This window comes from Salvelinus fontinalis, chromosome 6 (genome assembly GCF_029448725.1).
Source record: "Salvelinus fontinalis isolate EN_2023a chromosome 6, ASM2944872v1, whole genome shotgun sequence".
In the NCBI taxonomy this organism is placed as follows: Eukaryota; Metazoa; Chordata; class Actinopteri; order Salmoniformes; family Salmonidae; genus Salvelinus; species Salvelinus fontinalis.
The window spans coordinates 48,865,116-48,882,045 of NC_074670.1; the positions used below are offsets into that span (position 1 = coordinate 48,865,116).

Sequence of the window (16,930 nt, forward strand, 5' to 3'; positions counted from 1 at the left end):
CAAGAAGAGTCAAGGCTGTAATTGTTGCCAAAGCGGCTTCAACAAAGTACTGAGTAAAGGGTCTGAATAGGGTCTGAGATCTTTTTTTTTTAAAATTATAAATTAGCAAACATTCTTAAAACCTGTTTTTGCTTTGTCATTATGGGGTATTGTGTGTACATTGATGAGGGGGGAAAAAACAATTGAAACAATTTTTGAATAAGTCTGTAACCTAACAAAATGTGGAAAAAGTCAAGGTGTCTGAATTTCATAGTAGTAGTAGTGGAAACTTCTGTATACTATCCCATGCCTTTCACCAAAATTCATAATGTCAAAATATACAGATGCTAATCTAATTTATTTAATTACCTGCCATATACATACATGTAAATATGACACATATTCATGTCTCATATGATATCTTCTATCCGTTCTATAGGGACTTTGCCTATGTGGCGAGAGACAAAAACACACGGGTGTTGAAATGCCATGTGTTTCGATGTGATACCCCTGCAGAAGCCATAGCAACGAGTCTCCACGAAATCTGTTCCAAGGTGAGTGGGCCTGCCATTCCAGACACAGGAAGTAGATACAAACAGACAGTACATTCTCACAGAAATGTTCTGTCCATTGAATTCAAGTCGAGGGAGCAGAAAGAAGTACACACCTCATTTTGATCACATTGCAATCCTGCTTATACAGTGTGTGTACCCGTCACCAACATCACCATTAGATCTGCCCTGGGGCGGGCGGTTGTGAGGTTGATGGGGAGGATGGGGGAGTGTTTTAAAAAATATTTTTTATTTTATTTTTTATTTTACCCCCTTTTCTCCCCAATTTTCGTGGTAACCAATTACTAGTAATTACTATCTTGTCTCATCGCTACAACTCCCGTACGGGCTCGGGAGAGATGAAGGTCGAAAGCCATGCGTCCTCCGAAACACAACCCAACCAAGCCGCACTGCTGCTTAACACAGCGCGCCTCCAACCCGGAAGCCAGCCGCACCAATGTGTCGGAGGAAACACCGTGCACCCGGCTCCCTTGGTTAGCGAGCACTGCGCCAGGCCCGCCACAGGAGTCGCTGGTGCGCGATGAGTTAAGGATATCCCTACCGGCCAAACCCTCCCTAACCCGGACGACGCTAGGCCAATTGTGCGTCGCCCCACAGACCTCCCGGTCGCGGCCGGCTGCGACAGAGCCTGGGCGCGAACCCAGAGTCTCTGGTGGCGCAGCTAGCGCAGCTAGTGCCCTAGACCACTGCGCCACCCGGGAGGCCCATGGGGGAGTGTTTAAACCCAACTCAGGTTTAAGGAAGTGCTAGCCCTGAAAGGCGTAAACTACGTTCGTTATGTAGCAGTGACGAGGAGAGGAGGAGAGAATGCTAAACTGCTACTACTCATTCCCAGTCCCTGCTGAATGTCTTGTTCCTTATGGATGTATCATGCACATGGAGACTAGACCAGTTTCACTGTTCTAGACACTGCCAGCTTCGACGGTCTGTAGGCTTTAGACCAGGCATGACCTTGAAAAGGACAATTCACTCAGCAAAACAAAGGTAGTCTTGTCTGTTGTTTGTGATCTGCACTCTGACAAGAGAGATGGTGACCCACTTTGGAAAAAAGCTCTACATCTTGTTTCTCAGCTCTTACTCAATACGTTGTTGGCCTGGCAGTCCCATACAGAAGTAAATGAATAATCCCAAACAGTCACTCATTGTGCGCTAGTAAATAAGTCCTACACTCCACATTGTCTATTTAAAACAATTCCTACTGCAGTGTGAAAACTTACTGACCTCAGCCTCTGTTGGTGTGCTGTGTGTGTGTGCCTGCGTACATACATACGTGTGTGTGTGTTTGTTCCCCTGTGAGCAGAGAGTTGCAGACTCACCATAGACTTTGATTAATGACACCTACAATTAATCAACTATCTCGAAGGGAGTGCAGCACATTACAGTGCCCTCTTCTTTAGGAGCGTGGCTGCTCTGCTGCAGTATAAGAACACGAAGAGATCGAGAAGAGAAATGGGGAGAGATTCATTCATTAGGAAACATTTCTACATTTTAGTTCAAAGAACACATAATGACTTGTGCTTCTTTCTGAGTTTGAAGTTGAAACGCTTTGAATTTCTTTGTTTAACATTACCATTTTATCCCCCCTCTTTTACCCCTCTCTTCCCCTGTCTGACTCTCCCTCACTCCTCTCTACCTCCAGATTATGGCTGAGAGGAAGAGTGCGAAGGCTGCTGCCTGCAGCTCATCCCAAACAGGCTCCGATGTTCCTCTCCAGGGTAAGGGGCTTGGTGACACACACACACACACACACACACACACACACACACACACACACACACACACACACACACACACACACACACACACACACACACACACACAGGTACTATTCATTAATAGTGATCTGCTTACGGAATTGGAGTTGAGCATTAACTTGATTTGTTTCTCCCTCTGTATGTATTTCATGAGAGTGTTTCACTGCAAATGAAGAAAAGGCCCCTTATGAATCCAGAACTGAATGCAAACACTTGTTAATGAAAAAGCTGTGCTTGGTTCACTTAAGCCTGAATTTTGCTGACAACAGTACAACATCTCATGACACATTACCAAAAGTACTAAACCAATTATTATAGATAATAAAATAACAATTCATCCCATAACTTCAGCTTTTGTGTCAGGATCTGCTGACTACAGGGGAAATACTTTTATTCTGTGCATCGAGTAAAAAAACGTGGATGGGCTCTGAGCTCACAGGAGCAGCTCGCCTCATTAAAAGCCAATTAGTGTTGAGTCGTGGCCAGCCCTAACGCTCAGCAACCCCTGTTGAGAGATCAAAGCGCTCATTGGACGAACATTGCTCACTCGCTACTCGCTACCACGACCAAACCGCCTGTGCACTCCACTACCAGACCCCTCCACTGTCTCTCCCCTCCTTTCATTCCATCCCTTGTTTCTCCCCGACCCTCAGGGAGAGTGTAATAGGAAGTAGACTAACTCCTGTTCTGTTGTTTACCCGGGGTGTTGGTATTTAAACTCTTCTCTGTGTTAGGATGGAGAGAGGGATAGAAGACTTCCCGGACCTTCAGGCCACCCTGTAAATACATTTGTTTTTGAGCCGAGCGTTTATCAAACCAGCCCCTCTGAAGTTCTGCACACTTGTATGAATAACCATTTTTAGTTGTTTTTTCATATGACCTAATTAGATGCAACAGCATCTGAAATATTCAAATATTCACACAAGAATCTGTTTTATTTTTGTATTTTAGACTAACAAGCCTGTTTGGACATTTCTTTGCCTGAGTCTGCTCGGACATCCTTTGTAGTGTGTGTGGTGTGTGTGCGTGCGTGCATCTTTGGTGTCTGATGTGTGTTTTCTCCCACAGAGTTTCCTGTCCCAAAGACTGAGCTGGTGCAGAAGTTCAATGTGAACTACCTGGGGATGACGTCGGTGTCTCGCCCCATAGGTAAGAGAAGTAAGGACGCTACATATACAGCCGTACCTAACCACCTGAATTGTTCCGTTAATCATGGTCCGTACACATACTGGAGCAGTGGAGGCTCCTCAGAGGAGGAAGGAGACAACCAAAAAAAACGAAATAGTGAAACATTAAAGTTATCCTTTTTAGATTAAACTATACTAAATATATTCACGTCATCAAATAATTTATTAAAACACACTGTTTTGCTATGAAGGTCTACGGTAGCCTCAACAGCACTCTGTAGGGTAGCACCATGGTGTAGCCGGAGGACAGCTAGCTTCCGTCCTCTTCTGGGTACATTGATTTCAATACAAAACCTAGGCGGTTCCTGGTTTTCACCCCCTTCCATAGACTTACACAGTAATTCTGACAACTTACGGAGGATGTCCTCCAACCTATCAGCTCTTGCAGCAGGAACTGACATGCTGTCTACCCAATCAAAGGATCAGATAATTAATCTAGTACTGAAAAAATAAGATATAGCTAGCTAGCACTGCAGTGCATACAATGTGGTGGGTAGTTGACTGAAAGAGACAGACAATAGCTGAACAGTTTTGAACAAATTCAATTCTTCAAAAATGAAAGAGAAGCAAGAGAGGGAGGGAGAGGGAAAGCTAGCTATATTTCCCGTAGTATTTTTTTCACTTTCACTTGCTTAGCTAGTTTATGGACCTAGCCAGTTTATCCTACTCAAACACCCGGCTCAAACAGAGAGGGATGCTATGTTAGCTTGCTGGCTGTTGCTATCCCACACAGAAACTCTTCCAAGTCAAAGTAAGCTTTTGGTTTTATTAATTTATTGGCACCGGGGCCCACTGGTGTAACTGCTAAACTGCTTTCTGACTGTACACTGCATGATTGTAGTGGGTTTACTAACGAGTTAATTCTAGTTGCTATATTGACTATGACATTAGCTAATATGGGGACAAAGACGTAGGCTGTGTGTATTTGTTAGCAATTATGATATGAAGGTTTGGCTTGGAAAGTTTGCCTGGTCACAGACAGCTGATGTGTTGTGAACTGAAGTCCACAAGCGAAGGGAAAAGGTGAGAGGAGGAGAGCGCATTGATGCGAGAAGGAATACAATGAGAAAGTGATCATGCTGTTTGTATGTGGCTGCTATGAAAGTGAACTGTGTTTGCATGTGATCAGAGGTGTATTCATACCGCCAAATTCTGTTTAAAAACGTTTCTTAAACAGAAGTGAACGGAACGAAACGGGGCTAAACATACCTGAATTTGTCCAATATAAACTCTTGTTGGCAATTGTTGGACTAATGATTACACCCTAGATCAGCTAGATACAGTCAAAAGTGTGGGCCTCCCGGGTGGCGCAGTGGTCTAGGGCACTGCATCGCAGTGCTAACTGCGCCACCAGAGTCTCTGGGTTCGCGCCCAGGCTCTGTCGCAGCCGGCCGCGACCGGGAGGTCCGTGGGGCGACGCACAATTGGCATAGCGTCGTCCGGGGTAGGGAGGGTTTGGCCGGTAGGGATATCCTTGTCTCATCGCGCTCCAGCGACTCCTGTGGCGGGCCGGGCGCAGTGCGCGCCAGCCAAGGGGGCCAGGTACATGGTGTTTCCTCCGACACATTGGTGCGGCTGGCTTCCGGGTTGGAGGCGCGCTGTGTTAAGAAGCAGTACGGCTGGTTGGGTTGTGCTTCGGAGGACGCATGGCTTTCGACCTTCGTCTCTCCCGAGCCCGTACGGGAGTTGTAGCGATGAGACAAGGTAGTAATTACTAGCGATTGGATACCACGAAAATTGGGGAGAAAATGGGATAAAAAAAAATACAATAAATAAAAAGTAAAAAAAAAAAGTGTGCAAGGCGGTATTAAATGAGTCACTGTCTGTCACCTTGATTATTTAAACATTTTCTCTCGACCTGTGCACCTATGTTGTAAACTTTCATTCATAGGCTAAATTGTAACAACCTCATGATGGGTACAGGGGAAATGTGAGTATCATGTAGTAGTCAAAATCTATCAATGTTATATTGAACTGGGTGAATGGAATATGAAAATAATCGTCCTCCCTCATCTTAAACGGCACCGACCGCCACTCCACTGGAGTTAGAAAACAAACTCAGGTTTCACCTCTCTCTTTCTTCCCTCTCTCCAGGTATGGACATCATCAACGGGGCTATAGAGAGCCTGGTGTCCTCCACAGGAAAAGAGGACTGGACCCCTGTCATACTGAGTGTGGCTGACGCCACCGTGGCTGTCATCAAGGAGAAGGCAAGAGGCATATTTTCTTCTCTTACCTGTGGATTATCTCTGAATCGCTTTACCACATTCATGATTTTCATTTGTTATCCATTTGGCAACCGCATGTGAAACAACAGATTCACATCTAATCCGTCTGGACTGAAACCTACTGTAGATATTGATTTCATCTTAACCAACCTGGCTTTTCTTGCTTTGACCCATTGCCCTCATCATGACAAATAAACATATCTTCATTTCTACCTGAATATTCCCTATATTCTATAACCATTGGTCCCCTGGACAGGAAGAGGAGGAGGAAGTGTTGGTGGAGTGCCGCGTGCGTTTCCTGTCCTTCATGGGAGTGGGCCGGGACATCCACACCTTTGCTTTCGTCATGGACTCTGGGAACCAGCACTTCCAGTGCCACGTGTTCTGGTGTGACCCCAACGCTGGCAGTGTGTCTGAAGCCGTGCAGGCTGCTTGTGTGGTGAGACTCCTACTCAAACCTACTGTGTGTACACACATACTGTATATATACATTGTCTGCTTATCCTCGTTCTTGCATTTAGGGTTGAACCAGGACGTGGACATGAAGCTAGAGTTAGTGTTGTGGTTGAGTTAGACTGATGTACTTTCCTCCCCCCTCTTCCTCCTCCCCTCTTCCTCAGCTGCGGTATCAGAAGTGTCTGGTGGCACGCCCCCCCTCCCAGAGAGCTGGCTCCTCCTCCCCGCCCCCCGACTCGGTGACGCGCCGGGTGACCACCAGCGTGAAGCGTGGCGTCCAGTCTCTCATAGACACTCTGAAAACAAAGAAAACGCCCTCAGAACTGCCTCAGCAATGACGGACAGCTCACTGACCACACCCCCCCACCACAGCCCCTGGCTTTGTCACTCACACTATCGCCACAACTACGACCTACAACCACTCCTAACCAATACCAGCCATGGTAACCAACGATGTACATACATGTTAACTTAACACCACTGGGCAGACCAAAGGAGGAATGGATCTGGAAATGTGTATCTGCTCAAAATAATACAAAGTGAACTAATCTGCAGAAGAAGAAGAAGAAGGCCAAGCTACAGCAGAATGATGTGCTGTTAATTTGGGTCATCACTAGTGGAACTTTCCATTGAGCTTTGAACTCTGCTGTGTCATAGCGAGACTTGCCTACTTTAGCCAGGCCACAGCTGTCCTCACCGGGCACTGCCTCGTCTTGTGGAGTATTATTACTACTGAGCTGAATGGAGTATTAAGCCGATGTCACACAAAGCATTCTGGATACAATTTATGTTGCTTGCAACAAAGTTGCACCTGTGTTGCACAGTGTGTCACCCCCCAAATGTTTTGGGGCCTGCAACTTAGTTGCATTGCACCGCAAGATAGAAATGAATCCTATTTCACGCAACTGACTGTATGCGGTGTCTAATCAGTGAGCAGAAAAAAAAGTTTACATGACTCGTCATATCGTTCCGTACGGAACTCTGACCCGGTTGCCGTGTCAACACAGCTGTAAGTGCTGCTGCAAACCACAAGAGACATGCCAAATGTCAGAAAAAATTGTCTCGTCATGGCTTACGTACATGCTCTGGCAGTCAATAAATGTCATTTTAAAAGTGAACCCAGACCTTTATCTGTCCAGTTTCAACTGAAATTGTCCAACATGAATTGCGCTAGCTAGGTTAGCTCGTTGCTAGCTTATTTAGCTAGCTGGCTTGGTAAAACATAGCCCTTGATCATGACTCTCAGTTCCATTACATTATACATAAGACTTATTGGATGAAGGCGTCTTCTCTACGGGGGAGTTTTGTTAAGAGCCCCGATGCTCAATCTGAACATTAACACGAGTCGCTTGCGGTACGGTTTTGGAAGCGTAAGGACCTTATCTTTCATATCATCGAGAAATAATAAAATAAAAAGGTTAATTTGATACACACCTTGCTACTGTAAGTGTATCTTTTTTTATTTTAAGGATTCTTTCTCTTCTGATGAAAGACAAGGGCCACATGTTTTGAAAGCCTTGATTATTGACGTTTCTAAACGTCTAAACACAGCGTCGGGATTGTAGTCAACATGAGCCAGTCGTGGGCTAAGCGAAAGGCTGAAAACTGTAGGGAGAAGGCAGAATGCCGTCTTGAGTTTTCGAGAGCTTGAAATGGCTAGCTAGTTAGCGGGTACGCGCTAGTAGCATTTCAATCAGTTACGTCACTTGCTCTGAGACTTAAGTAGGGTTTCCCCTTGCTCTGCAAGGGCCGCGGCTTTTGTGGAGTGATGGGTAACGACGCTTCGTGGGCGACCGTTGTTGATGTGTGCAGAGGTTCCCTGGTTCGCGCCCGTGTCGGGGCGAGGGGACGACGTAAAGTTACAACTGTGACATTGATGCTGTTGACCCGGATCACTGGTTGCTGCGGAAAAGGAGGAGGTTGAAAGGGTGGTGAGTGTAACGGATGTGAAATGGCTAGCTAGTTAGCGGGTGCGCCCTAGTAGCATTTCAATCAGTTACGTCACTTGCTCTGAGACATTAAGTAGGGTTGCCCCTTGCTCTGCAAGGGCCGCGGCCTTTGTGGAGCGATGGGTAACGACCGTGCTTCGTGGGCGACCGTTGTTGATGTGTGCAGAGGGTCCCAGGTTCGCGCCCGTGTCAGGGCGAGGGGACGCCGTAAAGTTATTCTGTTACATTGGCAATAGGCAACATTCTAGCTAACTAAATTGTACAGCCAGCATTTTTGTCTATATCGATGCTGTTACAATTACCAAACATTTGGATAAACAAATAATTTATGAAACCATGATGTGATACATAACAGGATTGGTTGTTGCATGCGATTTAAATTGCGTCCAAATTGCTTTCTGTGACGCAGGCTTTAGACTAATAATGAGACACACTGGACATACATGAGAAAAAGAACCAATCCCCATTGAGTGCTGGCTTTGTTGCATCAGGAAGCCCACACTGAATGTGTGTTTGTTTATCTACCCCTTTTTTGTACTTCTTGTACACAGTGAGAGCAGCCCTGTTCCCATCGCAGTGCCAAACTGAGTAGCATTCCAGAACGGGACACACACACAATGGTCTCTTTAAGACGTCTGTCTCGTTGACGTGGAAACGGGACATGCTTATGGCAAAAGCCGATCGCTACGGACAAGGCCACTGACCAATCGCCGCCATCCAGCTGTTCTACCCAACCTGGTAACCTTTGAGCCCCAGACTCCAACAGAGACGTGTCATGTGACGGACTAGACAGCCATGATGTCCTAACAGATACAGGAAGTGCACAGAGCATGGGAACCAATGTATTCCATCCCATCTGGCTCACATAACGGACTGAACCAATGTCTCCCTTGAGGGGTGCTCGGATTGTACTATACTTATTGTAAAGTAATGATTGTACCCCAGGTTGGAGATGAGAGGTGAGAGGGAGGAATGGGGTGGTGTTGGTATTTCATGTGTCTGTAATCTGAATGTGAGGGGAGAGATAGAGATGGATCATCATTGGAGAGAGAAGTTACTGAGGAGGGTGTCATTATGGAGATAGGTGCTCTGCACAAAAGCCTAACCCCACCAGACTATCTAAACCTGTCCCCCCACACACACACACACGTTCACCAAACTATGGAGAGCTGACCGCCCACTGTCTCCTTTAGGACCCAGGAACACCTCTCTACACTCTAACTCAACTCTGTGAATGCAATCCACTCCAACGTTAAAAACATACGTGAAAATAGTGTGATTCATGTGCTCTGTTCTTCACTCATCTCTACACCATGTAACTGTAATCTGTTGTGAAAATAAATGCAATACCAAAACAAGGGAAGGTCTGGAAAGTGCAGGTTTATTTTCTCATGTAATGCGTCAAGTCATTGAAGTCATGAAATCACATATTTGGTAATTGGCACTACTGTAAAAATATACAATTACTGTATACTTGAGGGTGGCATACTTGACTATGGCATACTTGTTTTATGACACATACAAAAAGTATTAAAGTGAAATTACTTTAAAGGTGCTTTATTGTTTTTGCTTTAAAACTATAGTAGTGACAGCACTATGGACACTGTGTGAATGTAACTTGTATGTGTGTATATATATATATATATATATGTGTGTGTGTGTGTGTGTGTGTGTGTGTGTGTGTGTGTGTGTGTGTGTGTGTGTGTGTGTGTGTGTGTGTGTGTGTGTGTGTGTGTGTGTATATATATATATATATGTGTGTGTGTGTAACATGTCTTCTATATTTCAGTGTATGGTAGTGTGTTTTTTGTCTTCAGTATTTGAGGGTGTATCTGTGTGTATTTGCCTGAAGTATTGTCCTGTGTGCTGTGTCAGAGCCAGGGGCGAGGGTGTTTGATGACAGGCTTTTCGTTGACACTACCAGAGGACTTGATCAGGGGCACCTGGGAGGGTAAGGTCTTCCACTGGTAGTAGGCCAGGGTGGGGTTGGACCTCTGGGGGGGCGGAGGGAGGTTCCGGATCTGTCTGGCCGGGGGGGAGTACCCAGGGAACAGGACCGGGGGCAGGGTGAGGGCCACGGGGCGCAGCACCTCCTGACGTCCCTTAGGGGGGCCAGGGTGGACCAGGGGCGCGAAGGGGGCTGTGGTGAGAGGGGCAGCAGGGGGGTTGGGGTCTGTGGCGGTAGGCGAGAGGCGGTTGTTGTATGCGGCTGCAGTGTTGATGAGGCGGGTCTGATTCTTCCTGGAGAGGCTGGAGGCGGGGTTAGGGGCGAAGTAAGGGGAGGTGTAGGAGGAACTGTTAGAGAGGGAGGGCTTGGGAGGGCGTCGGCGAGCAGGCTTGGCTTTACCTAGAGGACAGAGAAAGAGGAAGTAGGGGATGGCGGAGTGTGAGAGAGAGGAAGGAGGCGAAAGGAAGAGATGGAGAAGAGACTGAAATAGCTCTTGGCCTTTGGACTAGTACGACACAGAAAGAGCAGTTGAGTATGCGTGTGTTAGGAGTGAAACTGTGTGTGTGAATGAACTGACCCCGTTGCGACAGACCTCCATTGGTCGACCCCACCGTAGGGGTGGAGCTACTACCCTTGGTCTCACGGTTCAGGAACTCCATGACTCTGGATTGGCTGCTGGCGGTGGCGTGTGGGCGTGTATGAGCTGAGCGGGCATGACTGTTTGGTGCCTGGTGGGTCTGTCGGCCACGCCTCTCCTTCCTGGTTGGATTGTTGGAATCGATCCCGTCCAATAGGCCTGTGGCTGCTGCCCTGGCAAGCACTTCCTGTGCAGACTCGATCTCTTCCAGGTCGGGCTGTCAGGAAAGGAACATGGAGAGAGTAAGGAGGAGCAAAGTGCAATGTAAGGAAAATGCAATGTAAAGATGAGTGTTTTATGAGCGTCAAGTAAGCTGTAAATAGTACTTTAGAGAGCAGAGGAGAGGAGAGCAGAGTAGAGCAGAGGAGAAGAGAGCAGAGAAGAGAGCAGAGGAGAGCAGAGCAGGGGAGAGGAGAGCAGAGGAGAAGAGAGCAGAGGAGAGGAGAGGAGAGGGGAGCAGAGGAAAGCAGAGCAGAGGAGAGTAGAGGAGAAGAGAGCAGAGGAGAAGAGAGCAGAGGAGAGTAGAGGAGAAGAGAGAAGAGAGCAGAGGAGAAGAGAGCAGAGGAGAGCAGAGCACTGGAAAGGAGAGGAGAGGAGAGCAAAGGAGAAGAGAGTAGAGGAGAAGAGCGCAGAGGAGAGGAGAGCAGATGAGAGTGGAGCAGAGGAGAACAGAGCAGAGGAGAACAGAGCAGAGGAGAAGAGAGCAGAGTAGGCACCATGTCCTTTCTTCCTGCTGCAGGGTCACCTGCTGTCACAGCACCAACCCACACAGCTCTCCTCTCCCCACCAACTGAATAATTCACACTTACTGAGAGAAAGAAAGGGTGTGTGGTGTATTTGAGTGTTTGTGTGTGTGTGTGTACATTTGAGTTGTTTTGCAGATGTGTACGGGAGGGTCTTTTGGGGTTGCACAGACTGTGTTGATGCTAACTCACACAGACAGGGGGCGCTGAATTATTCAACAGATTTTCTCCCTCCCCTCTCCTCCTTTACCTCCCTTTCCCCTCTCCTTCTCTTCTCTCCCTCCTCATCCCTTTAAATCTCACATCCACCCCATCCCCCCTCACTTCTGTTCAAGCCTCTTAAATCATCCTCTCTACCTGTGCACACTGCTAAACTTGTGTGCAGCAACAAACCACAAACACAACATACACTACCATTCAAAAGTTTGGGGTCACTTAGAAATGTCCTTGTTTTTGAAAGAAATGCACAAAACACCAGTCTCAACGTCAACAGTGAAGAGGCGACTCCGGGATGCTGGCCTTCTAGGCAGAGTTGCAAAGAAAAAGCCATATCTAAGACTGGCCAATAAAAAGAAAAGATTAAGATGGGAAAAAGAACACAGACACTGGACAGAGGAACTCTGCCTAGAAGGCCAGCATCCTGGAGTCGCCTCTTCACTGTTGACGTTGAGACTGGTGTTTTGCGGGTACTATTTAATGAAGCTGCCAGTTGAGGACTTGTGAGGCATCTGTTTCTCAAACTAGACACTCTAATGTACTTGTCCTCTTGCTCAGTTGTGCACCGGGGCCTCCCACTCCTCTTTCTATTCTGGTTAGAGCCAGTTTGTGCTGTTCTGTGAAGGGAGTAGTACACAGCGTTGTACGAGATCTTCAGTTTCTTGGCAATGTCTCGCATGAAATCACCTTCATTTCTCAGAACAATAATAGACTGACGAGTTTCAGAAGAAAGTACTTTGCTTCTGGCCATTTTGAGCCTGTAATCTAACCCACAAATGCTGATGCTCCAGATACTCAACTAGTCTAAAGAAGGCCAGTTGTATTGCTTCTTCAATCAGAACAACAGTTTTCAGCTGTGCTAACATAATTGCAAAAGGGTTTTCTAATGATCAACTTGGATTAGCTAACACAACGTGCCATTGGAACACAAGAGTGATGGTTGCTGATAATGGCCCTCTGTGTAGATATGCCATTAAAAATCAGCCGTTTCCAGCTACAATAGTCATTTACAACATTAACAATGTCTACACTGTATTTCGGATCAATTTGATGTTATTTTAAAAACAAGGACATTTCTAAGTGACTCCAAACTTTTGAACGGTAGTGTAGGTCCTAAACAAGTACATTCACCGTACCACAAACTGTTTGACCCAGTTATGCCATTCTCACCGCACCTCTGATAACCAGGAAGAATATAAACTCCCACCTCTACTGTGCAATTCTACTTAGAAGCTAAGACAAACACACACATGATTCTAAATTCTGCCTGTGTATGACACGACTCTAACCGTCTCTCGATATGGGGACATTTAAAGAGCGCTGCAAACCTGGTGATGTGACGTGGACAGTCCCACTGCAGGAGTCCAGACACATCCCAGTCAACGCTGTGATGGATCACTAGTCACTTTAAACAATGCCACTTTAATAATGTTTGCATATCTTACATTACTCAGGTCGCATGTATATACTGTATTTTATACCATCCACTGCACCTTGCCTATACCGCTCGGCCATCGCTCATACATATACTTACATGTACATATTCTCATTCACCCCTTTAGATTTGTGTGTATTAGGTCGTTGTTGGGGAATTGTTTGATTACGTGTTAGATATTACGGCACTGTTGGAACTAGAAGCACGAGCATTTCGCTACACTCGCAATAACATCTGCTAGCTACGTGTATGTGACCGACAACATTTGATTTGATTTGAGTCTCAACACCGAGTTTATTGTCCCTAGCTGTTCTTGTATGAAAACCTCATAAAATGATTTTACCGGGTCCAATCTGACGCCCGCTCCCAGTGAAACTGCATTCCCACACTTATCTAATTGCTATTTTTACGGCGCTTTTCAGAGTGCCACAATAACTTTTGATTAGCTGAGTTTATTAGGGGTGGAAAGAAGCCTGTTTGAGGTGCTATTATAGCCGTTTGATTGTCTCTTCATCCCTGTCTGTGGAGGTATTAATGTGATGGCTGACATGGGGATGAACAGATGCTGTGAAGGACGGAGGGAAAGAGAGAGAGAACTCTGTCACACCCCGAGAGAGAGAGAGAGAGAGAGAGAGAGAGAGAGAGAGAGAGAGAGAGAGAGGAAATTGCTTGATAATCCAGTGTGTCGTAAACGGTAGAGTAGAGCAAGTTTTATCATGTGGAGAAATATCCTAAATGTGGCCATGCTTGGGAATTTGGATTATAGGGGCCTGTTTGGCCGACCGCGAGCAGCCATGCAGCAAGCTAGGTGCGCAGGCAGGAAGCTAGGCTAGAGGTACAGTGGCTGTGGCTCTGTGAAAGTAGCTTCCCCATCATCATTCCTCCACTGCACAACACTTAGCATCTAAAGCCCAGTAAAGCACAGCTCAGCTGCGGTGACTGAAGTCTCACTTAAGACCCACCTACAGGGGGAGAGAGAGGAGAGAAACTGCAGGAGAGAGTGGGATGGAGAGAAACTGCAAACGCGAGAGAGAGGAATCTGTGAGAGTGGTTAGTGTGAGATAGATCGACATTGCATGAGAGACTACATGAGAGAGAGAGCGTAAAACAAAAAGAAAGAGTTCGGTTGACATTGATGTGAAAGAAGAAGACAGGAACAGCATTGAGGGAATGGGAGAGAGAGAAAATAGACGAGAGACTGAGGAGAACAGAGAGAGAAAGACATCTCCACTCTTCCACATCAACATAGACAGCCAAGTCAATCATCATAATACTCTGGGAAAACATGACAGCATTGAACTGAATTCCCCCCAAAAATGATGACAGCATTGAACTGAAGTATGCAGATATCAACATACACTTTCTCTTCCATAGGGTTCTGTGGATGAAAACCTCCTGGCAGTACCATGTCTCTCTGTCTCTCTCCTCCATAGCAGCCCTCTTCTTTCATCTCCCTCCTTCCTCCTCTCAACCTCTCGTTCCGGTCACCTATTCTCAGGCTTGTCTGCTTCCTCTGATCCTTTCCTTCGTTCTCCTCTCCTCCTCTCCAGCTCTACCTTCAAGGCTGTACATGTCTGTCTTCATGACCTCAATGCTGATCTTTTCACCTTCAGATCTTCCTCTTTCTCACTGTCTCTTTTACTCTCTTCTCTCCTTCTTCTACCTATTCCCTCGCTCCGCACTCTATCTCAGGTAGTAGATGGAAAGAAGTCCTGCCGCATATTTCTGTGCCCCAACACTCAGTCTTCTTCTAGCCTTCAGTTCTCTCCATCCTCCCCCTCCCTCCTCTCGCTCACCCTCTCTCCTTCCTTCTCTCAGAGGTATGACCCAGAACCTGTCATCTCCTCTGCTCTCAGTTGCACCTGATCTCAACTGCAGCTCTGCCTTTCCCTCTGTCACGCACACAGAGGCCATGATGTCAGCTTTCTGCTTACTTCCTGTCTCTCATTCAAACTGTCTTAACTCTCCCCTTCACCTCACCTCACCCCTTCACCTCACCTCCTCTCACCTTCACCTCACCCCCTCTCCCCTTCACCTCACCCCCTCTCCCCTTCACCTAACCTCACCTCCTCTCCCCTTCACCTAACCTCCTCTCCTCTCCCCTTCACCTCACCTCTCCCCTCCCCTCCACCTCACCGCCTCTCCCCTTCACCTCACATCTCCCCTTCCCCTTCACCTCATCTCTCCCCTTCACCTCACCTCTCCCCTTCACCTCACCTCACCTCTCCCATTCACCTCACCTCTTCCCTTCACCTCACCTCTCCCCTTCACCTCACCTCACCTCTCCCCTTCACCTCACCTCACCTCTCCCCTTCACCTCACCTCTCCTCTCCCCTTCACCTCACCTCACCTCTCCCCTTCAACTCTCCTTTCCTCTCCCCTTCACCTCTCCTCTCCCCTTCACCTCACCCCCTCACCTCACCTCTCCCCTTCACCTCACCCCTTCACCTCACCTCACCTCACCCCTTCACCTCACCTCACCCCTTCTCCGCCCCCTTTCCCTTTCATCTCCGCTCCTCTCCCCTTCAGCCTGCTTTCCACCTGCCAAAACATGTTCTAGACTTTGTAAACCTCCAAACTCCTTCAGAAACGCACAAGAGATGACAAGCGCGTTCTCTTTTCTGTGTATTTTTCTTACATGAAGCAGGCTGCCTTTCTCAACCCGACTCTTCTCTGTCTGAATGGTCCCTAAATGTCCTCCCTCCATATTGTCACATCCGTTCTTAGAGACCTCTCTCTATGTTTCTCTGTCTCTCTCTCCATCTTCCTCCCCCCTCGCTCTCTCTTTCTCTCTCTATCTCTCTCTCTTTCCCTCTCTCTTTCCCTCTCTCTTTCCCTCTCTCTTTCCCTCTCTCTTTCCCTCTCTCTTTCCCTCTCTCTTTCCCTCTCTCTTTCCCTCTCTCTTTCCCTCTCTCTTTCCCTCTCTCTTTCCCTCTCTCTTTCCCTCTTTCTCTCTCTCTTTCTCTCTCTCTTTCTCTCAGCTGTGTGGTGCTATTTCTGTGGCCAGATGAATGTATGTGGAGGACGGGGAAGTTCCTCTCTCTCAGACGTGAGCCAGGGATCCGTCAGGGGATGTGTGGAAGGATGTGTACGGCTCAGTGCATCACGGGGTGGGGGAAATCGGGCAAGGGGGAGGAGTACATCGAGACCCCCGGGGAGGTTACTCATGGGGGGGTCTTCTCCCTCTCTGCTTCCAGCTCTTTGAACATTGACCAGAACGACTAAGTAAACAAACAAGTCTGCAGCCAAAACACGTATAGCCTCGTATACAGACAGCAGCGATAAAAATCAACCCTGAAGTGTTCAGCACTGAGGCTGGACTTTCCCTGTGTCTATAGAGGCTCGGAAGAGTGCACTCAATGCATTCTAGGAGCAGAGGGATGTGTTCTGAGCTAAATACGTTTCTCCCAGTGGCTCAGATGGCTGAGGACACCGGTCGTACTGCTGATGTAGCATACTGCTGATGATAGTGGTGGGATAGTTACACTGTTTGACAAACAGCACATTGGGTCTTCTCAGAGGGGAATACACAGTCTAGCTCAGTGGTCACCAACCGGTCGATCGCCAAGGCATTCCTAGTCGATCACCAAACATTTCGATAAAGCCTTGTGATCCTTTCATTTTTTATTTTTTTTCATATTGGGCTGTTGGTGGTAGGTGCACTTGATTCAGAAGTCCTGCGCACCAGGTAGGCAAATTGTGCCCATTTTGAGTCATATAAGTTGTCTGAAGGAACAAACTCTGCCTACCTGGCGGACCAGGAGGGCTGTGGCTACATCAAGTGTGCCTACTGCGCTGGCCAATCGGATAGCTCAAATCACCATTC

General features: G+C 47.2%; 2 protein-coding genes across 5 annotated transcripts in view; one reads left to right on the plus strand and one right to left on the minus strand.

Moving 5' to 3' along the window:
* Window positions 1-9,483, plus strand: part of LOC129857980 (amyloid beta precursor protein binding family B member 2-like) — a 59,207-nt gene extending 49,724 nt beyond the window's left edge. For 2 of the 3 annotated variants that reach the window (XM_055926791.1, XM_055926790.1), the window contains 6 exons: window positions 419-533; window positions 2,191-2,266; window positions 3,374-3,463; window positions 5,587-5,702; window positions 5,977-6,159; window positions 6,341-9,483. In XM_055926791.1, coding sequence (XP_055782766.1) covers window positions 419-533; window positions 2,191-2,266; window positions 3,374-3,463; window positions 5,587-5,702; window positions 5,977-6,159; window positions 6,341-6,514 — 754 coding nt within the window. In that variant the 3' untranslated portion in view covers window positions 6,515-9,483. The remainder of the gene's footprint in view (window positions 1-418; window positions 534-2,190; window positions 2,267-3,373; window positions 3,464-5,586; window positions 5,703-5,976; window positions 6,160-6,340) is intronic. The other variant, XM_055926792.1, reaches the window with a different exon arrangement.
* Window positions 9,484-9,490: 7 nt separating this feature from the next.
* LOC129857981 (putative methyltransferase NSUN7) overlaps window positions 9,491-16,930 on the minus strand; it is a 50,346-nt gene continuing 42,906 nt past the window's right edge. For both annotated transcript variants that reach the window (XM_055926793.1, XM_055926794.1), the window contains exons 12-13: window positions 10,651-10,927; window positions 9,491-10,472 (exon numbers count right to left, since the gene is read on the minus strand). In XM_055926793.1, the coding sequence (XP_055782768.1) occupies window positions 9,997-10,472; window positions 10,651-10,927 (753 nt within the window). In that variant the 3' untranslated portion in view covers window positions 9,491-9,996. The remainder of the gene's footprint in view (window positions 10,473-10,650; window positions 10,928-16,930) is intronic.